Source organism: Mustela lutreola, chromosome 8, assembly GCF_030435805.1.
Source record: "Mustela lutreola isolate mMusLut2 chromosome 8, mMusLut2.pri, whole genome shotgun sequence".
In the NCBI taxonomy this organism is placed as follows: domain Eukaryota; kingdom Metazoa; phylum Chordata; class Mammalia; order Carnivora; family Mustelidae; genus Mustela; species Mustela lutreola.
The window spans coordinates 1,659,659-1,687,001 of record NC_081297.1 but is presented as its reverse complement, the minus strand read 5'-3'; the positions used below and the strand labels follow the sequence as shown (position 1 = coordinate 1,687,001).

The following is a 27,343-nucleotide window of genomic DNA, read 5'->3' as shown; positions in this document are numbered from 1 at the left end:
AGTTTTCCTTCTTTCGTTTTTGGGAATACTTTGAGAAGAATAAGCATTCTTCTTTAAATCTTTGTTAGGATTCACCTTTGAAGCCTTTTGTCCTGGATTTTGTTTGTTGGGAGATTTTTGATTACTGATGCAGTTTCATTGCTAGTAATTGGTCTGTTCAAACTTTTCTGTTTCTTCCTTACTCAGTTCCAGGAGATTACTTGTTTCTAGGAACTTCACTAGTCTAGGTTATCCAGTTTGATGTTGTATGATATTTAAGATATTCTCTCACAACCCTTTGTATTTCTTTGGTGTTGGTTGTTATTTCTCCTCTTTCGTTACTGATTTTGTCCTATTCCTTTCTCTTTTTAGTAATTCTGTCAATTTAGTAATTCTGTCAACTGTCAATTTTTTTGATCTTTTCAAAGAACCACGTCCTGGTTTCATTGATCTGCTCTGTTTCATTTATTTCTTCTCTAAACTTTATTATTTCCTTCCTTCTCTTGGCTTTTACAGTTTGTTTGTTCTTTTTCTAGCTCCTTTAGGTATAAGGTTGGGTTGTTTATTTGAGAAATTTCTTGCTTCTTTATGTAGTCCTGTATTATTATAATCCTCCCTCTTAGAACTGCTTCTGTGGCATCCCAGAGAATTTGAACCATTGTGCTTTCATTTTCTTTTTTTTATGACTTTTTTTTTTAAGATTTTATTTATTTGACAGAGATCACAAGTAGGCAGAGAGGCAGGCAGAGAGAGAGGAGGAAGCAGGCTCCCCGCTGAGCAGAGAGCCCGATGCGGGACTCGATCCCAGGACCCTGAGATCATGACCTGGGCTGAAGGCAGCAGCTCAACCCACTGAGCCCCCAGGTGCCCCTGAGCTTTCATTTTCCTTTGTCTCCATGTATTTTTTTTATTTCGTCTTCAATGTCTTGGTTGACCTATTCATCGTTTAGTAGCATTTTTTAAAATATCCATTTGTTTGTGTCCTTTTGTGAGAAAAGACACGTGATAGGAAGCACTTCAATCTTTGAATATTTTGAGACTTTTTGGCCTAACAGGTGATGTCGTGTGGAGAATGCTCCATGTGCATGTGAAAGGAACGTATATTCTGCTGCTTTGGGATAGAGTGTTCTGAGCATATCTGCTAATTCCAGCTGGTCCGGTGTGTCATTCAAAGCCACTGTTTCCTTCTTGATTTTCCCCTTGGTGACCCACTCACTGAGGTAAGACGGGGTCGTAAAGTCCCTACTCTTGTTGTAAGACAGTCATTCCTTCATTTGTTTGTTCATAGCTGCTTTATGTGTTTGGGCTCTCCCGTGTTGGGCACATAGTCACAATTGTTATGTCTTTTTGTTGACTGTTGCCTTTACAAACACGTAGTGTTCTTGTCTTTTCAATTGTGGTAGCCTTTTTTTTTTTTAGGTCTGTTTTGTTGAAGTATTGTTACCTCAGCTTTCTTTTCACTTGCATTTGCAGAAATGCTTCTCCAGCCTTCACTTTTGACCCGTAGTCTTTAGGTCTGAGGTGACTGTCTTGTAGGCGGCATGATGTGGGTCTTGTTTTCTTATCCATTCCGTCATGCTCTGTTTTGATTGATGACCAGTTAGCTCCTTGACAGCCAAAGCAGTTACAGAGAAGTATGTGCCATTGTCATTTGGTTGCTTGTTTTACAGTTGGCTTATGGTTCTTCTTTGATCCTTCCCTTTTTCTCTCCTGTCTTGTTGTTTGACTTTGTGTTTGTGTGTGTGTGTGTGTGTGTGTGATATCCTTGGATTCCTTTCTTTTTGTTTTTTGCCTATCTATTAGCAGTTTTTGATTTGTAGTTACCATCAGGTTTATACATAACATCCTGTGCATATAGCAGTCTGCGTTAAGTTGATGGTTGCTTGAATTTGAACCCATTCTAGAGGCACTAAATCTTTACTGCCACCATGTTTTATGAATGTGATGTCATACTTTATATCCTTTTGTGAATCCCTTGACCGACCTATTTTATAGACATATTTGATTTTCCTGCTTTTGTGCTTTAACCTCCATACTGGTTTTATAAGTGATTAATCTACTACTTTTATTGTGTCTGTATGCATCTGTGAAGCTTTTTCCTTGGTTAATTTTCTTACTCCTGGTTATGGTTTTTAACATTCCAGAGAATTCCCTTTAACACTTTTTATATGGCTGGTTCGGGGGGATAAGCTTCTTTACGTTTTATTTGTCTGGGAAATTCTTTATCTTCTTTTGGTCTCTTCTGAATGATAATCTTGCTGGATAGAATATTCTTGGCTGCAGATTTTTTTCCTTTTAGCACTTAGAATATATCATGCCATTCTCTTTTGGCCCGCAGAGTTTCTGCTGAAAAATCAGCTGATAGCCCTATGGGGTTTCTCTTGTATGTAACTGTTTTCTCTTGTTGCTTTTAAAATTCTTTTCTCTCCTCCTTGAAGGATTCCTGTAATGCAGATGTTATTATGCTTGATGGTTTTGCTGAGTTCCCTTATCTATTCTCATTTTTTATTCATTTTTCTTTTGCTTTTCAGCCTGGTTGCCTCCAGTACTCTGTCTTCTAGCTCACTGCTCTGTTCTGCTTCCTCTGCTCTGCTGTTTATTCCATCTAGTGTGTTTCTACTTTGAGTTATTGAGTTCTTCTTTTGTAATTAGTTCATTTTTATATTTTCTCTTTCTTTTTTTTAGGTCTTGAGTCCTCCACTCCTTTCTCAAGTCAGGTGAAAATCTTCATGATCATTACTTCGAATTCTGTAGCAGGCATATTACTCACCTCCACTTCATTGAACTCTCTTGCTCTGAATTTACCCTGTTTTTTCATCTGGGACATATTTCTCTTTCATTTTGTCTCAATCGCCAGGTCTGTTTTCCTTTGTCAGGGAAGTCAGGTGTGTCTCCTCATCTTGAAAGCAGTGGCCTCTGAAGAGGCCTGTGCTCGAGGTGCTGGACAGTGCCCCCTGCTCACCAGACTGTGCACTCCAGCCCTCTCCTGCAGGTGTTGTTTGTGCCCTGATGTTGTACTTGAGCTGCATGTGCCTTCCAGTCCCCTGCAGTGACCGTATTTGCCTGTTGGAGGCAGGGCTGGGTCCCTCCACTGGAAGGGGCCAGTCTTAGATGCCCTGAGTCAGATGCCCTGAGATGCCTTGAGTCAGACCTGATGCCTCCTCTTAGCCGTGTACTGGGCTGCAGTCACACCAGACTACACGGTGCTCTCCTCTCCCCGGCCCCTTAAGGGGCTTTCACTGGAGCTGGGCCAGCAGTCGGGCCAGATAGCTGGCCCTGCTTTGACTGTGGAGGTTGCCGTAGCCGAATACCAGGGCTCTCTCTTTCTGGTGCCCCCACGAGGCTTTTGTTGCTGGGTGGGGCCCACTGCTGGGGCTGCCGTTGACATGGTATGCCTGGTGATCTTCCCCTCTCTCCTTGGCAGGAGTCCCTTTGTCCTTTGTCCCTTTGGTGTGGTGCTGGTCCCCGTGGGCTTGCTTGTGGAGTGAGATGAGGGAGGCGCTGCTCTGGGTGGCCTCCTGTCGGGTGGGCTGTCGGATGGGGCGGGTCCACAGGATAACATGGTGGCAGGGCCTTGGGTGTTAAACCTGGATGGGAACTGGAGCCACCTCGGAGGGCTGCCTGTAGAGTGGGGCAGGTTGGGTGGAATGAGTCTGGAGGAGAACGGGGGTGGGGTGTGGTGGACTGTCACACGCGAGGCAGCCTGTGTAGATGCTGCTGCTTATAGGTGTCCAGGCATCTGGACTGGGGCCAGGGAGAGGAATGGTGCCTGCTAGTTCTTGTGTTCTTGAAGAATTCTCCTGAAGGTCTCTGCCCCTCGTGGGCCCGATCTGTGGTTAGGAACTGAATACCCTGAGGAGGTTTCCGCACCGCTATCTCTGAGCTGTGTCTCAGTGGGGTTTTTGCTTGGCTGTCCTTTTGGGCACAGGGGCTGCTTGTAGTACCTGCAGGCTCTCCCAGAGGTAAGCTGAGTTTTAAAGTGCCTTGAGTTAAGCCCCGCTGATTGTAAAAACTCACAAAGCCCAGCCCCACTGATTTTCAAAGCCCAGTGTTATGGGGCCTCGTCTTCCCAGGCTTCCCCACGTCAGGGCTGGCTGGTGTGGGGTCTGCTCCTCTCCCTTCTCTACACACTTGGCCTCCCTTCTGTTCGTGGTTAGTCTCATGGTGCTATTTTGGTTCCAGGGTGGGGCTCTGTCCCTCCTCCTACTGATCTACGATCAACTGTGGAGAGCTTGTTCTGCTGGTCTTAGGGGTTCGTTCTGGGTTAGTTACCCTGATGTGGCTGTCATCTGGGTGTGTTCACAGTTGGAACTGCTCTACTCCACCATCCTCCCTGGAGGCCTGAGAAATCCCACTTCTCGGTATCTATTTGAACGAATTGAAAGCAGGAACTCAAACAGGTAATTTACACATAAATGTTAATGATAGCATATTCACAACAGCCAGAAGGTGGACACGACTTAACTATTTATTGACGGTTGAATCAGTAAAGGAGACATGTTCTAGCCATACGGTAGAACAGAACTCAGCCTTAACAGAATTCTGACACATGCCACAACGTAGATGGACCTTGGGTACATCATGCTAAAAAACGAATGTTTCCAGAAGAGACTTGAATATCTTTTGGACCTTGGAGTAGGGAAAGATTTCATAGACAGCAGTCAAAAATCACTGATTAGAGTGAATCTCATGGAAATTAAAATTTTCTCCTGTGGTATACTAGTAAGGGTATGAAGGTGAGCCACAGATTCAGGGTAAATATTTTCAAAACATACACCTGGAAACAACTTGTACCTGTAATATGTAAAGAACTACTGTGAATCGCGATGAAAAGGCAGTTCAAAGTCTGGACTAAACTTGAACAGTCACTTGACAACAGAAGGCTCACTCGAGTCCAGCAGGCCCGTGGCGGGAGCTCGGCCTCGGCCGTCAGGTGAATGCAGACCGACACGCCCAGCCAGAGCCCCCTTCCCAGCCGTGATGGCGTATGCTGTGGAAAGCCCGAGAGGACCAGGTGTTGGTAAGGAGTCTCCTGCACAGTGGACGGAGATGGGAACTGCCATAACTGCTGGCGAGTGGTTTGGTGATTTCTTTAAAATTAAAACCTGCACTTGCCGAAAGCCTAGCAATGACATGTCTCTAGACATTTAGCGAAGAGGAATGACAGTGCCCCATAAACGTGTGTACGCGTCTTCGCTGCAGGTGTTTCGTGATGGCCCAGAACGGGACGTGACACAAACATCCGCCAAGCGGACACGTATGAACGAGTGACGATACATTCGTAGGTTGCAAACCCTACCATGTGCTGAGACACACAGCCGGGGCGGCGAATGGCTCCAGCACGACCGCGATCGCGTCGAATCCGTAGGTCCTCTGACGTCTGCGATTCTGTTTGTGTGAGGGCCGAGAGCCGAGGACCGCGGGTCGGAACCCCCGGCGGCGGCGTTTACTCGGGGTGGGGTGCGCTGGCAGGACGCAGGGAACGTGGGTTGATGGTCGGGTGCAGCGCGTCGGCGGGGGCGGTGGTCCTGCGGGCCCATCTCCACGTGCTAGAGTCTGTGGTTGCTCTGAAGACCCGAGCAGCTCGCCGCACGGACATTTTACACTCTTCTGACCTGTAAATGAGTGCTGACCCGCTTCATGGCTCTTCTTTCCGCGGGGTCTTTTCACGCTTCCTCCAAGAGGAGGTGCAGGCTGCGGGGGCCGGGGCGCGGCGGGCGGCCTCGGGTCTGAGACGCCGGCCCGCGGGAGATTTCCCAGGAGCCGCCGGGGCGTGGTGTTTGGCGGCGGAGGGTGTGGGCCCCGGACGGGTTCACGGCCGGCCTCACACCCCGGCCTCACACCCTGCAGTGCCGCTCGCCATGCGAGTGCCTGGGACGGCCTCACGCCTGCGCCGCCTCGTCCGGGAAGTACCAGGGGCGCCTCCTCGGTGGCCTCGTGGGGCCGAGTTCGTGGAGCCCAGGCGCCTGACTTCGGCCTCCCTGTCAGACGGGACGCGGGAGCCGGGCTGCCTGGCCCCCTCAGAAGCCCTCGTCCTGGCGCGTCCATCCCCAGGCCGGCGTCTCTCTGCCGCTGACTCCCCTTCCCCACCGGAGCCGCACCCCGTCTGTGCCCGGGGAGCACGGTGGCAGCCTGTGATTCGCCCTGGTCACACCTCACACCGACACGGCTCTCCCTGGCCTCCGCGCGCAGTGGGCCTCCTGCCCCCGGTGACTGCCTTTTCGCTGTCCCTTAGCCGTGAGGAAGTCAGCTGAGCGACACCGCTCCTGTCCCCCCGGTCCTCCTCGCGCCCCGCCCCGGGGCGCTGGCAGGGCGGCGTGCAGTCAGGACTGTGGGGAGTCCAGTGGGTTCATCTACTCAAAAGGCCAAACACAGCGACCGGCCCGAGAGCCCGCTGTCGTCCGTGGGAATCGCGGCTGCAGCCTGTGAGGCGCCACACGGGCCGCGGCCGGACGTGGACGGGATCGCGCGGTTTGACAGGGGCGGCCCCTGAGGAGGTTCCCACCGGCCAGCTGAGGGAGGAGAGGTCAGACGGCACTCGGCGGCCAGTACGTGGTTCTCTGTACGGGCGCTGGCGTAAGAAGCGGAACAATGGAGTCTGAATGACTTTGGTTGTCGTTTCTGCGGCTTTCGGGGCTTTTCCTTCCTTCCCCCCCGTGTGTCTGTGACAGTTTCCGCAGGAGGATCGGCTGTTCCAGGGACCAGACCGACGGGGGGACAAAGGACAGGGGCCTTCAGGATGTCCCTGAACAACGGGCTGACCGAGGGGTCTTGTCTTTCAGACGTGCACACGGAGGCCGTGCAGGCGGCGCTGGCCAAGCACAAGGAGAGGAAGATGGCGGTGCCCATGCCTTCCAAGCGCAGGTCCTTGGTGGTGCAGACCTCGATGGACGCCTACACGCCCCCAGGTGAGCGGCCGGCCCAGCGTCCGCTTCCCGGCGTGACGCGTGGGCCTCGCAGTCGCCCCGCTCGCTCGGCCGGCCCCCGGCTCTGTGGCTGTGGGGCGGCGGGCGCTCTGACTCCGACGCCGCGAGCCGGCGGGCCGGCGTGTGCACCCTCGGCCCAGCTTGGAGGGAAGACGAACGTGGTGGCCGTGTCTGTGCCATGTGCATTTGAATCTCCTCATGGGGATTCGTCGACGAGACAGCCCGTGACGTTGGGGGAGACTCTCCTTAATGCCTCACGCAGCCGGAGGGGAGCTCGGGCCTCCGCAGCTGTGACTGAGCTGGGGCTGCTCTTCTGCCTCGATCGGTCTGTGCGTCTTCCCAGTTCCTTCGCGTACACATATGCCATGACGTTATAGTGAGAAACCAGAGGGAGTGGAAAATGTGTGCATTTACCTCAGCCTGGGGTCCTCACCATTTTCCTGCAGTGTCAGGTGGTCCTTTGGTCTCTGGATGGTGCCACGTCTGTCACAGCTGCTCACGTCTGCTGTGGTCGTGTGACCGCAGCCACAGGCAGCGTGTCCGTGAGTGCTGTGGCTGTGTGCCGATAAAACTTTATTCACAAGGACCGGCAGAGGGCCAGTTGGGTCCACAGGCCTGCTGATGACCCCAGTCTAAGCGGTTGATAATTACCCAGGTTCTCTGCTTCACTTTACTCAAATCATGGTGGTCTTCCTTTGATGACCCTCGAAACCGAAGCGCGAAGTTGTAGTATCCGGTACCTTTAGAAAACGTGAAGGGTTGAGCCTAATTTACTTGGTGTTCTGTCTGTGAGTTGGGTCCCAGTGTTATTCGTGGTGCTGTTGCCACTCTGCCTTTCTGCAGACCTAAGTCACCTTGCACAGTAAGCACAGAAGAGCGCTTACGACACTTCTTGGAGTGTTTTGACGTTTAGTCCTGAGTGTCCGCAGGCAGTGAGACTAGCAGAAGCCCCTCAACTCCAAGATGCACACAACACACTGACTCAGCATTTCCGCTCCCTGTGATCCGTGTGGTCACCGTGTCGGCGTTTGACGTCGGCGGACTGTCCACTGTGATCCCCACACTGCGCTTTGTGTCACCAGACTCAACCAGTTTTATACCCGGAAGTTTGTGCCACTCAGTCCCAGTCACCTGTTCTGTGCCTCCTGCCCACTTCCCCTCCAGTACCCACCAGCTTGGTCTCCATATTTGATTTCTGGTTTTCATTTGTTCGTTTGTTTTGCTTTTTCTAGATTCCATGCGTGAGTGAAAACATACCCTATTTGTCCTTCTGTGACTTATTTCACTCTGCGTAATGCCCTCAGGGTCCCTCCAGGTCACAGCACGTGGCTGAGTAACATGCCGTTGTGAATCTGCACCCCTTGTCTTCAGCCAGTCGTCCGCCCGTGGACACTTGGGCGGTTTCCGTGTCTTGCTTATGGTAAATAACGCCACGGAAGAAACGGGGGAGCTTACATCTCTTTGAGTCAGTGTTTCCATTTTCTTCTGATAAACACCCAGAAGCAGAATTGCTGGGTCAAAGGGTAGTTCTGCGTTTAACTTTGTGAGGAACCTTCCTGCTGTTTTCCAGAAGGGGCGCACCATTTGCACTCCCCCCAACAGTGCAAGAAGGTTTCCCCTTTCCCTCCTCCTTCCCGACCCTTGTTGTTGTCTTTTTGGTACCAGTCATTCTGACAGACGTGGAAGTGATGCATGATTTTGATTGTATTTGCCTGAGGATGAGTGACGTTGTGCATCTCCCCTCATGTCTTTTGGCTGTCTGGATGTCTTCTCTGGAAAAGGCCTGTTGAGGTCCTCTGCCCGCTTTTTACTCAGATCATTTGGATTTTTTTTCTTTTCCTTTTTTGGTCTTGAGTTGTAGGAATTCTTTGTATATTTTGGAGTTAATCCCTTATCAGATATGTGATTTGCAAATACCTTCTTCTGTTCCGTAAGTTCCCTTTTTGCTTTGTGGATGGTCTCTCCCACTGTGCAGAGCTTTTCAGTCTGAGTCGTCATTACTCACTTGTGCTCTTGTTTCTCCCACGTGAGGAGAGAGACACAAAAAACATTGCGAAGGCCCGTGTCCAGGAGTCTGCTGCTGTTGTTTAAGGAGTGTTACGGTTTTCAGTCTCACACTTAGATCTATAATCCGTTTTGAGTGTGTTTTCGTGTGTGTTGTAAGAAAGTGGTCGGGTTCATTCTTCTGCATGTGACTGTCCCGTGATCCCAGCACCACTTTTCTCCACTACATCATCTTGCCTTGTTTGTCACGATTCACAGACCGTATCAACGGGTTTATGTGTGGACTCTCTACTCTATTAATGTGGTGAAGAGTTTGATTTTGTTTATTTTTGTTTAACAAACAGAATGGATTTCCAAGGGTAACAAACCCACTTAAACCAAGTGTTTAGAACTAGACAGCATTCACGGAGATGGACATTGTTCTGAGCTACTTTTATATGAAAAATGATGAGTTTAAAAGGCCAGGAGCAGTGGGATGGTTCATATGGGCTTTTTCACATTTTGAATCCGTCCCCAGAAATGTTTTCATGTCATACACAATGAAAGACAGAACTTTAGAAAATCAAACATGATACAGATATCTTTGCAAAATATAAAAGGACATTATTGGAAATGTTATTGTTGATGAAATTTTTGCATTTAATTTTTTGACTAGCCCTTTCTTGTATACCACATAATACCTTCCGTGAATCGTCACGTGACAGTCCGAGAGACAGCATCGTGTGGGATAGTTTTGTACAATCAAACGCCAAGGAGGAAAGGAGCAAAACCTTAGGGCTCAGCTTCGTCGCTCTCATGTCTTCCTTGGTTGCGGGTAAACGCTGATGAGAGCCCATATTGTGTCCGTGGCTCTTCAGAGCGTGTTCCTGAAGATTACGTTTTCTGTGTGGAAGGACTGGTCACTCACCAGTACCATGGTCTCTAGAAAAGATCTAATTAGGATCGTTACACTGCTATTCTTTTATAGCAGAAGCTTTCTTTTGTTTTTTACACAAAAATATAACAAGAATTTGCTGGCGCTTCTGCTTCTCCCCCTAGAGAAATCACCGATACTAGACTGCCCCAGCCGCCGTAAGCGATGAATGGTAAAGCTGCCCCAGATGAGCAAGGCAGTGGTTGCATGCATGGGCTTCCCGCAGTGAAAGGCCATCCTGAGAGCAGGACAGTTTGGGAGCGGAGCCCGCTGTTCCCGCTGTTTTGCCTGGAGAAAATGTTCAGACCATGGCCCAGGGATCGAGATCTGAGTGAGACTGGCCATTCTGCGGCCTTGAAGAGGCAGATATCTGGGTTCAAGCAGGGGAAGGGACTAGAACTTCCCGTAGATCCACACTGGCAAAGAACAACTCCAAGTCTGCTCAGTGTCAAGATGATCAATGGTAATTGACCTGCTTGCTGAAATAATAATCACGAGGCTTTAGAGGAAGGTTATAGAATCCAGAGTCTCAACGTGGCAGCCACGATGCCTGCTAGTCTGTAAACAGTCACCAGATGTGAAGAGATACAGGAAATGTAATCTGTGGCCACAGAAAAAGCAGTCAGAATGAAACGAACATAAGATGGCCACCATCGTGCTCTTGGTTACCACTAAGAGGTGTAGCTGGCCTCAATTGTATTTGCTGGAAATGTGAAATTTACACCAGATTTTGAAGAGTTAATACTTAAAAAAAAAAAATCACTGGAAGGAATTTAATTAATTTTTGCATTAATTATTTATTGAAATAATACTATTTTGAATATTTTGAGTTAAATAATACATTCTTAAAATTAATTGTATCTATTCATGGACTTTCCAGTGTGGTTACTGTAAGGTTTAAAACTATAAGACTCATATTTTGTAGGTGTTTGAAATAACAGAAGATGGGGTCTTTAAATCTGTGATTATAAATATTCAAGCAAATAAAAATAGGTTAAGAACTAAAGGAAAATATTGTGTTAATATGTGAGCTGAGCAGAGAAAGGATATTTCACTGGATTGGTATAACATCAGATTGGAGAAGGAAAATGAAGGAGTCTGTACAATTGGAGAGAGATGAAGAGGAATTAACAAACCGAAGAACAGGGAGACAATTAAACAGGTTGACAGAAGAACCTCAGTACCAGTGGTACAAGATTAACCTACTTTTAACTGGAATCCAAGAACGAAAAGACAGTGAGGACAGGACAGAAAAGCTATTGGAAGATTTAAGAGTTAAGAACTTCTCTGGCTGGTATAAAATGCCACCTTTTAGACCCAGAGGGTCAGTGAATCCAAAGCAGGATAAGTATAAAAAGAGTCATACCTAAGTTCATAATAGAGTGCAGAGTGCTGAAATCGAAAGATTAAGAGGAAATCTTGAAAGTCATCAGAGGAAAACATTATGTACAAGAGAACATCGTATGAACGATGAATGACTGCTGTAAAGACACCGTAGAAACCAGAAGGCAACAGAAGCACATATTTAAAGTCCTAAAGGGAAAAAACAAAACAAAACTGTCAACTCCCATCCAGAGAAAATACCCTTAATCAACAACGGTGAAATGAAGACGTAATGAGATACATGAAAACTGAGAAAATACGGGGTCAGCAGAGATGCACGGCAAACAGGTTAATGGCTGTCATTTCGGCTGACGGGAAATGATACTAGACAAACATGTGATCTATAAAAATGAAAAAAGAGCACTGGAAACCGTAAGTAGTCGGGTAAATGTGGGATACTATGTTTTCCTGTTGTGATTTGCTTTAAAACACCTGAGCATAAGACAGATGGGTACATGGAATCCTGTTGCATGGTTGTTACTCGTGTGAAGCAGGAAGCATAAAGTGAACAGTAGAAAATGAGTAACATCAGATGTGTTATGAGTAGAGGTTCACCGAGAAAGTTTACAGGGTCAGATCTGAAGAGCAAATACTTAGAATATTGACCCCATATGGGTCTGCTAATGATGCATCCTGTTAGCCGTACATCAGTCACTAAAAAATAAGAAGTATAAGTAAGAACCTAATAGAAGACATAAAATGAAACATAAAAAATACAGTTAATTGAAGAAGGAACGAATGAATCACTGAACAGTGCATCAAAAACTAATGATGTATTATCTCGGCTAATGGAACATAATAAAAAAAGAAGACAGGAAAATCATCAGATGGAGAAAAAATAGGAGAAATGAATGGAACACAAATAGCAAAATGTTAGATTTAAGTCCACTTACATCAGTCATTACAGTAATTATAAATGGACCAAACACTGAATTAAAAGACTGAAATCGTCAGACTGGATTAAAAAAAAAGAAAAGAAGATACATCCGTATGTCATCTGTAGGAGACACATATATTTTTTTAAGTAAACTCTTCCTCCAGTGTGGGGCTCGAACCACAACCCCAAGGTGAAGAGTTGCATGCTCTACCAACTGAGCCAACCAGGACATGCTTAAGTAAAGAAAAGTAGTATAATTAAGAATATAAGCTTGAAAAAATATGCAGTGCAAACATGAAGTATAAAGCAAACAAGTATTTCTTAATATCAGACAAATAGTCAGCAGGACAAAGGTAGCACGAGATATAAAGAGGGACCTTGTACAATAGGAAGTGAACAATTCATCAGAAAGACACAATAATGAATATATACCCAGAAGAGCCATTATAATTTATAAGGGAGAAACTGGCATAATGAGGGAAAATAGAAAAATCAAGAATAATAACTGGGGATTTGAAAAATGCCTTCCTTAAATAATGAGTTGTCAGCACAGCATCACCCGAGCTGATGTAGCTGGTATTCAGCGTCTTCTGCTCGACGGCTGTAGGGCACATTCACCGGTGATCCCGTTCTAGAGGGGTACCTTCCCTTCCACAGAACTAGCCTGTTAGACGTGGGCAACTCAAGGGTTTTTAATAATTGTGTGGATTAGCAGCCGTCGCCACAGTCTAGTTTTAGGATGTCTCCGTCTCCCCAACAGTTTCCTTGTGCCCATTTCCGATTGACACCCATTCTCGCGTTGAGCCGTAAGGAGTCCCTGGTCTACTTATATGCCTCCATAGATAGTCTGGGGACCTTTTATCAATAACATTATGAAACACGTTCTTGTGCATCCTGCTTCTTCAGCGTGATATGCCCGAGCTCCTCCCCGTTGTCCCGTCAGTTCACCCCTTCTTGTCGCCGAGCCGTGTCCTGTCAGGTGCACCACCTTTGGGTTATCCACTCCTGGTTGGCAGATCTGGAGGTTGTTTCCAGTTCGGGGCCATGATGAGTAAGACTGCCGTCGCGTGTGTGTACCTGTGTCTGTGTACACATATGTCCTTCCTCTGCAGCAGATTCCTAGGAGTTGAATTAATGAATCTTGTGGTTCGCTGATGCTTCACTTTCAGGAAACTGCCGAATTGTGTCCACGCGGCCGCCACGGCTTTCCTTTCCGACTCGCAGGAGGAGGAATCCGGCTTCTCTACGTCCTACCAACACGTAGTTCTGTCTGTGATTTTAGTGTAGCTGTTCCAGTGCAGATGAGATGTCACCTCATCGTGGGTTTGATTTGCATTTTTGAATGGGCCTGTCTGCTACTTTATTTATTCATTGGTTAAGTGCCCACACGTTTTCCCATTTTTAAAATGAGTATGTCTGTCTCCTCACTAAGTAGGCGTCCTTTATATAATGTGACTACAAGTCCTTTGCCAGATGCACAATTTGCAAAGTATGTTTGCCTGCCCTTAATTGTCCTGTTATCTGTATAAAGATATTTATCTTATACCCTCTGAACTTGCTAAACATTTAATTCAAGAATTCTTTAGTGTGTTCCTCGGGATTTCCTACATAGAGGATCCTTTTATCTGTGACTAAAGACAGATCTAATGTTTCCATTCCAATTGGGATGCCTTTAAGTTTGTCTTTTTGCTGTATTTCACTGGCTGGAGCTTTGCAGATAATGTTGAATAAAAGTGGTAGGAGGAGTTACCCTTACCTAAGTCTTGATCCCAGGGGAAGGACCTTCGGTCTGAATGTTAAATACAGCATTAGCTATGGGTTTTCACGGATGCCCTATTAGATTGAGGAAGTTCCTTCTTTTTTTTTTTTTTTAAGATTTTATTTATTTATTCAACAGAGATCACAAGCAGGCAGAGACACAGGCAGAGAGAGAGGGAAGCAGGCTCCCCGCTGAGCAGAGAGCCCGATGCGGGGCTCGATCCCAGGACCCTGAGATCATGACCTGAGCCGAAGGCAGAGGCTTAACCCACTGAGCCACCCAGGCGCCCCGAGGAAGTTCCTTTCTATGCCTGCATTCTTGAGAGGTTTTATTACGAGTTAGTGTGAGATTTTGTGAAGCACTTTGTCTGTGGCTTTCAGGGTTCACTTGAGGTTTCCCCCCTTTATTAATATGGTTTATAACATTAACTCCCTCTTGAGCGTCAGCGCTTGGCCCTGGTGTGCCCTGTCCATTTTACTTGCTGCTCGATTCAGTTTGCAAACGCTTCTTGAGGATTTCTGTGTCTGTGTCGCAAGGATATTTTTCTGTGGTTTTTTGGTAAAAACGTGTGAGGTGAGAACGAAAGACTGGCAGGAGAGAGGTGTGAGGGCAGTTGGTGGGAGCAGTGAAATGTGGACGTCTACGTGCGTAAATGCGTTTTTCAAAACCCCAAGTCCGAGGACTTGAACATCTTTCCCAACAAGAGACAGACGGCCAGTGACACCAGAAACAGTGCCCCGCGTCACTGATCGTCAGGGAGACGCCGTAGTCAAAGCCACAGTGAGAGTCTGCCTCACAGCCACGCCTACTGTCAGAAAACCCCAGAAAATTGCACGTGTTGGTGGGGACATGGAGAGATTTGAACCTTTGTGCCCCGTTGGTGGGAACGTAGAAAGGAGCTACGTCTGGTAAACAGGATGGCAGTTTCTCACAGAATTAAAAATACAATTACCACATGACCCAGCAGCTCCACTTCTGGGTCTGTAGCCAAGAGGGTTGACAGCAGGTCCTCGAACAGGTCAGTGTACGCCCGTACTCGGAGGAGCGCTGTGATGGAGGGAATGGGAGCCACCGCGCCCACCCCGGGGGAGGCCGAACGGAAGGGGACAGAATGTCGCTCACCCTTAGGAAGGAAGGGGATTCTGCACTGTACCGCGGCGGGTGAGTCCCGAGGACGTCAGGCATCGTGCTGAGAGCAAGGGCCACACACACACACACACAGGACGGTTCCGCGCGTACGGGGCACGAGGAATGGCCCACGTCCTAGAGAGAGAAAGTAAGATGGTGGTGACCAGGGCCTGCCGGGAGGGGAGAGTGGGGGGTTATTGTTTGGTGGGGACAGAGTTTCGGAGTGGCAGGATGAAGAGGACTTTTGCAGTAGGTGGTGGGGTCCGGCACAGATCAGGAGACTGTTTGATACGACCCACCTTCTTGCAGATGGTTAAGATGGTAAATCTTAGGTTGTATTTTAGCACAATCAAAAAAACTAAAAGAAGTCGTGGGTCTGAATACAAACAAAAGTGTCGATTTTATTTTTCCGTCAATGACAATCCTGCTATTTTACAAGGCAGGACGGAGGAGAGGGCTTGTCCGGCCCCCACTGTGACTGCTGTTTTTCTAGCAAATTCCTAACGGACCTTCAGAAGTGGCCCGGATAGCACAGGTCGTGTCCCAACGTGAGCAAAGTGTGCGTGTGCATGTCCTTCCCAAATACTGTCGTGTCGGGGAAGAGAGAATCCTGTGTCGTGATGTGAGACAAATTGTCGTTTCTCCCGTGGTCTTTCATCCCTCCTGGCTTCGCACCTCAGTCCCCACCGCAGGACCCGGAGTTCAGTCTTGCGCGGGTGTGCAGATAAGAAGTACAGCAACATTTAATTCTTGAAAACTTCTCTGCTGGGGGACGTCCTGTTAAATGAAAATAGGTCCATTAATTTTAATGGACAAAGTGATATGTTTTATCTCCGTCCAAGATGCACACTTTTCACAGAGGAGAAGAATCAGTAAAAAGTGAAAACATTTTATTAGAAATGAACGTTAAATACATCTCGCTTGCTCGTAATATGTAACGTGATGATGTATTATCCTCAGCGGAGCAGGAATCAGGGTCTCGCGCACGTGGGTTGGGGGGGTCCTTCTGACGGGCACACGTCGTCTCCACTGACATCTTCCTCTGCGAGGAAGCACGTGGCCGTCCGCATTCACGCTGAATTTGGAAATAGATTATAGCTCAGAGACATGCCTCAGGTCACGACAAGGGGCCACAGACACGCTGTGGAACACACGGACGTTCTCAGCTCTCAGAGAACGCTGCCCCGGCCTCCTCGCTGGCTGCAGGCCTGCCCGGGAGCGTTTGGTTTCTTCCCAGACTGTTGCGTGAAGCAGATCGGGGGGTACGTCTTTGTTTGCGATGGTGACACCAGCACAGACCAGCGAAACCTGTGGCCTCTTCATTCGGAGCGCTCTGGACAGAGAGTTCGTGATTCTGCAGAATCGCGCGATCTGAGACGCGCTGGGGCTTCTCAAGAGGGTTCACGGGGAAGGTGTTGGACGGTTGGCGCGCGGCGGGTCCGTGGGCGACGTGGGCTCTGCGGGGTGTGTCTTCGCCGTGATACGCAGAGTTCGTCTCTCCCACAGATACGTCGTCCGGCTCGGAAGACGAGGGCTCGGTGCAGGGGGACTCGCAGGGGACGCCCACCTCCAGCCAGGGCAGCATCAACATGGAGCACTGGATCAGCCAGGCCATCCACGGCTCCACCACCTCCACCACCTCGTCCTCCTCCACCCAGAGCGGGGGCAGTGGCGCCGCCCACCGGCTGGCTGACGTCATGGCCCAGACGCACATAGGTGAGTGCTTGCTTCCCTGTCCTTGCCGGGCCGCGCCCGCGCCCGGCCGTGCGAGTCCGTAGGAGCCTCTCGGCCCCGGGATCCGTTCGAGGGGCGGCGGGGAGCCCAGCTCCGACTCCTGGGCCACTTGGCCACTTTGTGAAACCCTCGCTTTTGCTGTTTCTCGCCATCCCCCGTGTCTCTGGGGCTTTCTGCTGCTAAGGGAACGTGTGCTCGTTCGTTACGGCGGCGGAGCCGTGTGTCTGCGTGTCCCCCCTCACACTAACACACGCGTCTGCCTGGAGTCGTAGCCGTTCTCAAGCGAGTCTGCTGTTCCTCTGGGTGCCGTCTGGGGACATGGGGGCTCTTGTCACTTCTGCTGCAGACAGCTCTCTGCCCAGGGTGTTTGAGGCTCGGGGCGGGTCCAGCGGCCGTCCTGTGCGGGTTCTGTGTGGAGGACGGTCCTGTCTGGCAGGACCAGCGCACGGTTCGGAGGCACTGCCCGAGATGTTTGAAAGTCGTGTGCAAAGGAGATGAAGGAAGTCTTCCCGGCCTGGAAGAGAGTGCGCTGGTGAGCCGCACGGCTGTCGGAATCGTGGGCTGTCGGAATGAGGGCGTGCGTTTCAGTCCCCGCGGGGCCTGACGCTCCTTTTGCCAGGAAGTGGGGCAGGTGTGGCGTCCTGATCCCGGCTCGCCTTTTCAGCGATGGGTTAAGACCTTTGAGCTTCCCAGTCGAGATCCCTCACACGCCAACGGGCTTGCTTCGGGTGTGGTGCTGGGGTCCGGGGTGCTCCCATTCAAACTGCCCGTGGACCCGGTGCCCTCGCCCGCAGGCCACTCCCCTCACCGTGCCGTGGCTGACGGCCTGGCCCTCGCCACGTCAGACCTCGTGTCTGCAGAAATGCAAACTGACAGCAGGGCAAGTGCGTGAGGTGAGTGCCGGATGGAGACCTCAGACTCACGGGGCTTTGTTTCCAGATTTAGCCGCTTGAGAGAGCGCACAGAAACTCACACCACTTTTTAGGACTTCGCCCCAAGCGCACTCACTCAAAAGAAGTTGAAGTTAAATGCATCAGCTTTTAACTTGGCTGGTGAGAGAATCAGAGCAGCACTCTCTGTTCTGCGGAAGCTGGTGCGGCCTCCGTCCCCACGCGGGCCGCTGCCGGCTCCCTCAGACGCTACTTCCTCCTGCTCTGGTCTTTTAGTGGGAAAAAAAGGAACAATGATGTCTTTGCTTTGTACCTCTCAGAGCTGCGGTGAGAAAAAAGGAGGAAAGGGGAAGATTCTTAGTGTTTGGACAGCGCCAGTCCCGTGCCAGGTGGTGTCTGCAGAGCCGAGCCCAACGCCCGTGGGTGACAGCAGCGCCGAGAGCCTCTGTGTGAAACCAGCGTCCGTGAAAACGAGAGAGAGCTGCGTGGCCGGGACGTAGGCTGGGCTTGGTGTCACGTGTGTGTCCGAGCCCGCAGTGGCACCCGTGGGGGTGGTTGGGCTGAGGCCCCCCACCTCTGCCGCCCACGCCAGCCTCAGGAGCCTGTGCGTGCTGACTCTGCTCACTTGTAAGGAAGTGTCAGAATCTTACCAGGAGAAACATATAATTTCAGATTAATCACTGCCTTTGGGTCTCCCTCTGACGTTTCGTGTGAAACACTGGAGGAAATTATAGCATGGAGGATTAAATTTATCCCGACTATAAGAGGTGGCGTGACTCACGGACCTCGCGTCTCAAGGCAGCCTGAACAGAGTCTACGGCGTGTGACGCCACTGTTGTTCCCAATTGGGCACAAAGATAAGTTCCTAGAGTATCTGGACGTTCTCCACATGTAAGACAAGTCTGGAAAGAAAGCCGTGGCAAGATACAATAAAATCCTGAATAAGGAAGGAGAATTCTGTGGCAAAGCAGAAGAAGAAGAAAGCAGAGGACCCTGTATGGTTGAAACCATACGACGTGTAGGACACGAAGTTGTGTGCGCACCTGTGTGTACACGTGTCCGCACGTGTGTGTGCATGTGGAGGAATTTAGAGCGGAGCCGCCCCCGTGTCTCTCATTCCTGCGCACGAGGCACTTGCCCAGAGCGGTGAGCGATGCTTCTGCCTGACCCGGGGAGGGATCCCACGGTCACAGGTCCCGGAGGCCAGAGGCTCTGCAAACCCCAGGCTGCTGTGGGTTTTCACAGTGACAACATGCATGGGCCCCTCACATGCACCACCTGGTCAGGCCAGCTCCGCGCTCAGTACAAACCCCCTTCCAGGAAGTTCTCCTTCTCCGGCCCCGCTTGCTGTCGGTCCTCTCGTGGTGTGTGACGTGGGGCCTCCACGATCTTCCTGTTCAGACACGCAGCCCGGTGCACCGTGGGCTCCCGCACGTCAGGCAGGGGTGCGAACCCTTCGCTGCGGGCCCTCGTTCCAGGGATAGCCAGAAGGTTCCAGATCATTCCTAGGACGTATTTTATTCAGAACCTTGTGCGCTAATGGGCTTGCGACAATGGGGAGACAGAGGAGTAAGACATCCCCAGTCCCGTGTCGACACCAGAAGCCGAGGAGAACTGGCAGAATTCTTCCGAACCCAGGAGGCAGCTTGTGGGTCGGGAACGTGGAAGCGGAACAAGTGGGCAGAAGCGACTCAGGCTGTTCTCCACTGAGGCAGAGCAGAGCAGAGCACAGGCGTGGTCCGTGGGGTTGGCATCCGACTGGTTCGTCCGGCGCGTGGACCTCTGCAGGAGCCCTCCGGTCACTGTACGTGAGCCCTGCCGGCCGACGCGTCCGAGGCGCCGTCACGTGGGGGCTGCGGGCCCGTGTGGGGCGCGTGGTCCTTCGCAGATGTGCGTGGGGGTAGCTGCTGTCTCCGGGCGTTCAGGATTCGGTGGTGGGAGCGCTGTCGGCGAGCCCGTCCAGCTTAGGACTGTCGGCGAGCCCGTCTGGCTTAGGACTCCTCCGTGCCCCTGAGGAGCAGGTCAGAGGCCGCCATGCTCCCCACACGTGTCGCCCGATGAGCCCAGAGTCTGCAGCTGCAGCTCACGTCTAGAAGCTTCTCTTCCGAGGCCTTTATTCTGAGGCCTTGAATGGCCGCCACGGCGATCAGTTACCCTTTTATTTATGTGTAATCACCCCGAGTACTGAATTCTCTCTCGGTCTCTGTCGGTACTTCCCGAGCAGTTACGGTCGTAAAGTCTGAGCCGCTCAGCGAGGACGGGGGCGCCGGTGAATCGTGCACGCGGGGGCCGGGGTCGCCCACGCAGCCTCACCCTGAGAGCTCCCCGGCGGCCACACGTGCGGTGCGCCTTCCCCGCAGATGGCCGGGGACTAAATGACGCGGGCTGCGTGAGCCCCCGGGGTCGGCTGAGCTGTCCCGCTCTGCTCGCTGGGACAGGGCATGGCAAGCGGGCAGGCATGTCTGTGTGGCAGGGAAGCTTTACTAACAAAAGCAGGTGTCAGGCCGCCCTGTGCTGTGCCGCGGGCCACCTCCTGCTCCAGGGGCGCCACGCCAGGCTCCTGGTCGACAGGCGGGGACAGGCGGACGCAGAGCCCGCCACACCAGCCAGCATGGACACTCCGCCGTAGGTGACGGAATTCTCTGGAGGGGGAGCCTGCTTGGGAGCAGGACCCGTGGCGCCACCCCGACGGGGGACCCTTAGGTCCTCCCGCAGGCCTGCCCCTTGCCGTCACGTAATTTGGGCAGAGACCTGGCATCTGCAGTAATGCTGGGGGTCAGGGAGCGACCATCACCGCCCATCCGTCCGTCTGCTCGGGGAGCGTTCTCCAGCTGCGGACGCTGCCCAGCTCACATCACCCTGGCTCTCGCTGTGTCTTCTGTTCCCTTCCCTGGAGAGCGGAGCTTGCGCCTCTGAGGCTCATCCTTCCCTCTGATGCTGGGTCCCGGGAGGCCGGCTCAGAGGCCCTGACCGCTCACGGATGCCTCTCCTGGCCTGCACCAGGTGCCTGCCTCCCCCAGTGGCTCCTGTCTCCCCACGTTCTTGCTGACTCCGTGCACCCCACGGCTTCCCCGGCTACCTGCTCCTCACCGACAAGCGGATCGCGTTTCCCACCGTGAAATCCCTCTGCAGACCGCCACTGCAGACCGCCTCCCAACACGGCACACGGGTCCCCGTGCCCGAGAGCAGCCTGCCAGAGAGGCTGTCCTCCCCGAGGCAGGCTTGCAACCCGGGCTCTGCAGCAGCTTGTTCCCACACCCCACGTGTATCGCGTCCTGGTGTTCGGCGGCTGCACGTGTTGCAAGCCTGGTCCGCGTCCGTGACTGCTCCCAGCCCGTCTCCCGTCAGGGCAGTTTCAGCCCCTTGCGCCCTCACGCCCTTGCCTTCTGTGCGGTTCCAAGCCTCGTGCTTCTTCGGTGTCGTGGGACCCAGATCTGCTCCTGTCTCTTCCCAGAAATGCGGTGACTTTGGATTTTATGCTCAGAATCAAAGTAATGGGTTTTAGGTCCGGAAGTGTCTTGTCAGCTCAGCTCAAGTGTCTTGTCAGCTCATGTCAGCTCATGCGCCCCATGCCAGGGGAGGACTGGCCGGCTGGGCAGTCCCACCTGCTGCACGCCAGAGACGCACCTGCTCAGGTCTGCCGTGTGCGGAACAACAGTGCGTTGGACTCAGAAAGGCGTCCCAGAGCCATTTGCACCTGACGCCCGTGAGTGTCACAGGTTCTCTCTTGGAGCTTCTCAGAGGCCTACGTACAGGGAGAAGAGGCAGAGCGCGGCCTCCAGGCCTGGGTGATGCACCCGAGGGCATGGACATCCCAGCCGGGGGTCAGGGCGTCCTGTCACGTGGTCCCCTTGGCCCGGCGAGGACCCAGCACCCCTTGTTCCGCGGAGGGGAGACTGAGGCCCAGGAACGTGGGCGTGAAGCCAAAGGCGCCCAGCAGGCCCGTGGTCAGCAGGACCCCACAGACCTGGGGTGCAGGAGCCTCCGCTCGTCACGGGAGGGAGCCCCTCTCCAGACGAAAGCTAGTTGGCTTGGTGTTAACCGTGAAGCCTCCCACGTCCCCAGCACACCCCGCAGGGTCGGTGGTCTGTGGAGGCTCTGGGACAGCTGCAATCTGTCGACGGAATTTCAGTTTGTGGCTATAAAAGGCAAGAGACTCTTGTTCGAAGCTGAAAGTTGCTGTTCTGATGTCCGCACCTGGGCCGGTGTGGCTGATGCTGTCCTAGCCTCGGGATCCTGTGGTGCCGTGTGCAAGGCGGAGAAGCTGGCCGTCCTCCTGAAGTCAGCCCCGACTCAGGACCTGGGCCCAAGACATGTGGGTGCAGAGACCGCCCAGCCCTCCACATGCCTCCAGCCGCAGTCTGCGGATGGTCCGCCTGAGCCGTGAGAGACGCCAGCAGCGACAGGTTAGGCCAGTGTCTGGAGGGATGTGGAGCAGGTCCCCCGTCCTGGTCAGCCGTGCGGGGGTGGACCCGGGCAGGGAGCGGCCCGGCCAAGCCCCCGCCAAGTGGGTACTCTGCCCCTCCGAGGACAGCTCCTTCCCCCCACAAGGTCGGGTCTGGCCCTGCATGACCTCGTCGGGACACCTGCTTTCCACCCCGACGTGGAAGGCTGAGAGCCAGAGCAGCGGGGTGCCCGGGGCGGTCTGAGGTAGGACAGCCCATTGCTGGATTCCCCGTCCGTGGTCACAGAGGTCAGGGTGACCACGGGGCCCTCGGGCTGGGACCGTCCTGCAGGAGGGACGCTCGGGCTCCTTCGAGTGCATCGCTTGGGACCCATGTTGGTGCGCGGCCACGAGCACGTGCTTGCTACGGGCAGAAGCCACGTTTCCGAACTTCCTGCCGTGCTTCTCTCGGAAGTTGTTTGCGGACGGAGGAGTAATTAACACGGCTCGAAAGTGAGGTCTCTCCCCACTTGCCCCGGGCATCCCCGTCATGCCGGCAGCACCAAAGCTGCTTGTCAGCCTGGCTGGGACCGGAGGCCCTTTGTCTGGCTCGTCACGCGTTCCTTTACTCCCTGTTCACTTACCCTCCGGACCGTTTCTCCAACGTCGGCTGAGCGCCGAGGCTGTGCGCTGGCGGGGGGTCACGTCCGTGTCTGCGTAGGACCTGAGCAGCCACACGGGGCCGGGGACTTAGGCCAGGAACTGGGTGTTTCCAGGTTCAGCAGGGGACCAGCCCGCACCCTGAGATGGTCTTGGCCAGAAACAGCTGTCCAGGTGCCATGGAAAGCAGTGCCCAGCTGGCCAGAATGCCCAGAGCGGGCGTCTGGGGAGTGAGAGGGACCCCAGTACCCCGTCGTAAGGGCGACCGAACCACATCCCCGCCACCTCCCTCCCCCCTGGCCTGCGCCAACTTGATTTATAGCCTCTGGAGGGACCATCAACTGCTGGGAACAAAGTCCTCTAGCGTCGATGACGCAGGCCCCGCCTGGCAGTTCTCAGCAGAGGAAGTGACCCTTGAGGAGGCTGGAAGGGGCCCCTGTTTTTTTCCTTGATCTTGAAAGGACTGGGAAACGGACACAAGATCCAGTGCGCTCCCTCGCTTGGAAGACCCACACCCGCCCCGAGGATCTCAACGTGCTCCCGCCGCCTGGGGCCCTGTGGCTGCACCAGGAGCCGACAGGCGTTCCGGCCCTTTGAGCCGCGCCTCCAGCCGGAGTCCACTGTTCTCGTCTGTTAGCATCCCGAGCGTCTGTTACACACGTGGCGTCTCGGTCTTCATCAGAGCAGGGCACAGGTGTCTCGCAGTGGCGTGGCCTCTGACGCCCCAGGGGGCCGGCAGTGAGGGGAGCAACCCACACGGAGGGGGGGGGGGTGCCCAGATGAACGTGGACGGCGCTCTGTGGTCCCCCAGCGGCGCGGTTCCTACTTTCCTGCTGCCAGACAGGTCAGAATCATTCTTTCCCCGCGTCGAGCAGAGACCCCGCAGCGTCGGAGCGGAGACCCCGCAGTGCTCCCAGCACAAACCCCGATGGCCGTCACCCATAACGCAGCCGCGGCGTAACTGACGCACGCGTCGGTCTGAATCAAAGCGTGACACGCTGAGCTCTCGGTCCCGCTGCCTCGCTGAGGTGGCCAGCGGGGGTCTCGCTCACGATGCGTCTCCGACTACAGCGTCTTCCCACGGGAAGTAGGTGACCCCAGCGAGTCCCTGCATCGCCGCAGAGAAGCAGATCGCGTTTTCCTGTGCGGGGAAGCATGTTGGCAGAAGCACGCGGGGCTGGCGGAGGGGGTGGGCTGAGTCCCGACGTGGACGAGAGCCCTGCTGCATGTCCCTCCGTGGCCGGAGCGCGCAGCCTCCCTCACCCCCTCAGAGGTGATCCTTTCTGGGCTGAGATGTAGGAAATTGCCCTCGGGGGGGGAGTCTGCTCCGGCCGCTGTCCCGGAGTGGCCCGGCTGGGCTCCAACAGCAGATTCTTGTCCCACCTCCTGGGGGCCGGGACCTCTGGCTACACGTGGGCAGGGCCGGAGTCTCCAGAGGCCGCTGTCATGGGGCACAGACGCCGTCTCCTCCCCGGGTCCTCACGTGGTCGTTCCTCTGTATGTGTCCATGCCCCGATCTCCTTAGGGGGACCCTCATGACTTCCAGTTAGGGTCGCCCTCGTGACCTCTGTGGAGACCTGTCCGAGGTTTTAGGCATGAGGACTTGCATGTGTGTGACCTGTGAGGGGACACAGCACGGCTCCCACCAGGACAGACCCTCTTGGCAAAGGGGGACGAGATGGCTGAGGGCCCGTGGCTGGGGCTCTGGGGCTTCCGGGTGCTGTACAGAGACCCCATGGGAAACCCCACATGGAGACACCACGGGCCTCCTCACACGGTGCTGCGGCCGCAGCCGGTCCTCTCGCGGCGGTCTGTGCGCCCAGCAGTCCCGTCGCACGTTGGCCGCCTCGCGGTTGGGGCTGGCCTCAGGATGTGCATCTCACAGAACAGGAAGCAGAAGCACAGACGGGTGAGTGACCGGCCGCGGGGGGTCAGCTGTGAGCCGGGGTCAGGCACCAGGCAGGGGACACTGGCCGCCCCAGCCCCGTGCAAGTGTCCGTGTGCAGGCACGCCGGGGTGCGTGTGACGCATCACGGATAGGCACATAAACACGTATGTTACGTGGTCATTCGGAATCGCGCGCGCTAACACAGAACTGCTGACGTTTCTCGAATGCTTACCTTCCGTCCCCCAACCTCGTGAGAGCCTTCTGTACATTCAGTTCACTTCCTGGGCCCTGCAGGGGACTGACCGTGTTAGTCCCTTGTGGGGAGGACAGTGAGGCACAAGGGGCTAAGACGCTCCCCACGACCTGGGGGCACGCGCAGAGCTGGGGGGAGACCCCAGAATCCGCCTGTGGGGCTTGAGTTCTCTGCCCCTGCTGTCCCTTCACGTCGGGAGGGAGTCGACCGTGGTCCGTGTTGAGCAACGTAGATGACCTTAGAGATGACCCTCGTGCCCAGACTTGCTACAGACAAGGACACAGACCCGGCCTTTCCCTGGGACGCGGCAGTTGGTGAAACCCCGTGACGCGCTCAGTCGTGACGATCAGAAAACTTGTGATTTGCTTCTTTCTAGAGAATCACTCTGCACCTCCTGACGTGACCACTTACACCTCAGAACACCCGATCCAAGTGGAAAGGCCGCAGGGCTCCACGACGTCGCGGACGGCGCCCAAGTATGGCAACGCGGAGCTCATGGAGACGGGCGACGGTAGGTCCCCCGGCGGGCGCGGCGCCTCCTTCCTAAATCCCGTTCCTGCCCTGGCCGTCCACGCAGCGGACTCTGACCTGTGTCGTGGCTCCCACGGAGGGTGGCAGGGCGTGAGCGGCGCAGTGTCCCCACGTTGGCCGAGAGTGTGTCTGCGTCGGGAGAAATGCCGGTGTGGCAGGAGGAAGTTCAGTCTTGGGCGGGAGCAGGCGTTCTGTATGTTCTCCTGTGCTTGCCGATCCATCACCGACGTTGGCTCAGGAGTGTGGAAGCGTCGTGGAGGCCTTCAGCCCGAGAGTGGTGTTAGATGGGCAGGGCAGTGAGAAGTTGAATGTAGAGCAGAATAATCGGCACGTACAGCCGGTGTGGTTTCCTTGGGCTGCGGAAGGAGGTGGCTTTTTTCCTCCAAATCGGAAAGAATGAGCAGCGGTGATGATGCTCGGCAGCGGGGCTGCCCGCCGTCCCCTGCCCCACCCGCCGGGGGAGCGGACTGGAGCGTGGGCCGCGCTGTGTCCTGCTCTCGTGAGCGCAGCCCCTCCCAGGCCGGGGTGGAGGTGACGGGAGGTGCGATTTCTGTGGAGATGGCCCGTGTGGCCATGGTGTGCGTGTGCTGTTCCCTCCCTCGGGGCGCATATCCCCGTCCCGGTCCATGAGCCGCACCGGCTCTGGTGTGACGGCTCCCCCTGGAAGACACATGGTGTCTGTGTCTCGGAGTGGCTCCCCAGACCGAGACGGGCCTGCGGAGGACGCACACGTTCGCCCCGGCGGTGTCAGCACCGTGGTGGTCACTAATTCCCGTTGTTAGAAAAGTTAAACTTCGTGCCTTCTTCAACAGTCATTTCGTTGACTCAGTTCTCAGAATGGTGTCGTTCGTTGTCATAAAGCAGAGCTGTCTTGTTATCAAACGGGATTTACTCTTCCCTGTACACAGGGAGAGATGCTAGAGGCTCGTATCCGGTGTTCTGCAAAAACCCGGATTCAGAGTGCGTTTTTAGCTATGCTCCGGGAGGCGTAAGGTGCCCTCGGTGGGCGGGACGGAGGAGGGCCGCTGTGCGCCCACGAGAGGAGAAGGCAGGCCCGCCACGGACCTCCGGTGCCTGCGCTTGCGTCAGGAAGCTCAGGGTCAGCACCTGACGGGTCGGCCCCTAGATTTGGCACGTCGGGCAGAGCCTCTGGCCCCGCAGGGGAGCACCAGGGGTCTCCGTGCTCAGGGCCTCGGGGAGGTCTGCCTGCTGTGTCGGCTCTCTGACCCCGTGGGAGCGAGGACCGGAGTCTGTGAAGGGGAGGACAAGCTTGCTCAGGGACGGCAGGTGGGACCAGGCCCGGCCTGGGGTCTGCCAGATACGGCACTGTGGAGCGTCGTTCCGTGGGCCTCTGCCTGCCCCGGGGACGGGCTTTCACCATGTGGGGTGTCCTGGGGGCACTCAAGACAGGGCCCCAGCCACAGCATCATGGCCGCTTGGCCCGCGGGTGAGGTGCTGACCGTCCCTTCCCTTCGTCTGTCTGTGCTTCTGTCTTCCAGGGGTGCCCGTAAGTAGTCGGGTGTCGGCGAAAATCCAGCAGCTCGTCAACACCCTCAAGCGACCGAAGCGGCCGCCGTTACGCGAGTTCTTCGTGGATGACTTTGAGGAACTGCTGGAAGGTGACCCGCCCCCCCGTGTCCGTGCGGCCCCCAGGCCGTCGTGCGGGGCCCTGTTGAGACGAGCAGTGCCGGCCTTCCCCGGAGGACCGCACTTCTCTGGAGCGGGTCCTGGCCCCCTTAGCAGACAGGCTGAGAGCAGGCAGCGGGGTAGCCGCCCGCGCACGCGCGTAGAGTCCCTCAAGGGGGATTTCGTCCCGGGAGCCGAGCCCCCATCCGGAACTGCGAGCCCGGCCCATGGTGGCGCGCTCCGTCTGAGGAACGCGGAGCGAGTGTGTGCGCGTGAGGCCGGCCCTTTTCCTAGCCTCGGTGCACGAGCCTTTGAGCTCGAGGCCAGAGCAGCGCCGGGTGTATCACGTCCAACCCAAACCCGTTGTCTTCTCATTCCGTGTATCACACACAAGACGTGGCCGACTTC

The 27,343-nt window shown here is 54.1% G+C and overlaps 1 protein-coding gene across 4 annotated transcripts in view; it reads left to right on the top strand.

The window, feature by feature from the left end:
* DIP2C (disco interacting protein 2 homolog C) overlaps window positions 1-27,343 on the top strand; it is a 346,775-nt gene that overhangs the window by 193,022 nt on the left and 126,410 nt on the right. For all 4 annotated transcript variants that reach the window (XM_059183672.1, XM_059183673.1, XM_059183671.1 and 1 more), the window contains 4 exons: window positions 6,762-6,887; window positions 16,476-16,685; window positions 25,155-25,289; window positions 26,809-26,928. In XM_059183672.1, the coding sequence (XP_059039655.1) occupies window positions 6,762-6,887; window positions 16,476-16,685; window positions 25,155-25,289; window positions 26,809-26,928 (591 nt within the window). The remainder of the gene's footprint in view (window positions 1-6,761; window positions 6,888-16,475; window positions 16,686-25,154; window positions 25,290-26,808; window positions 26,929-27,343) is intronic.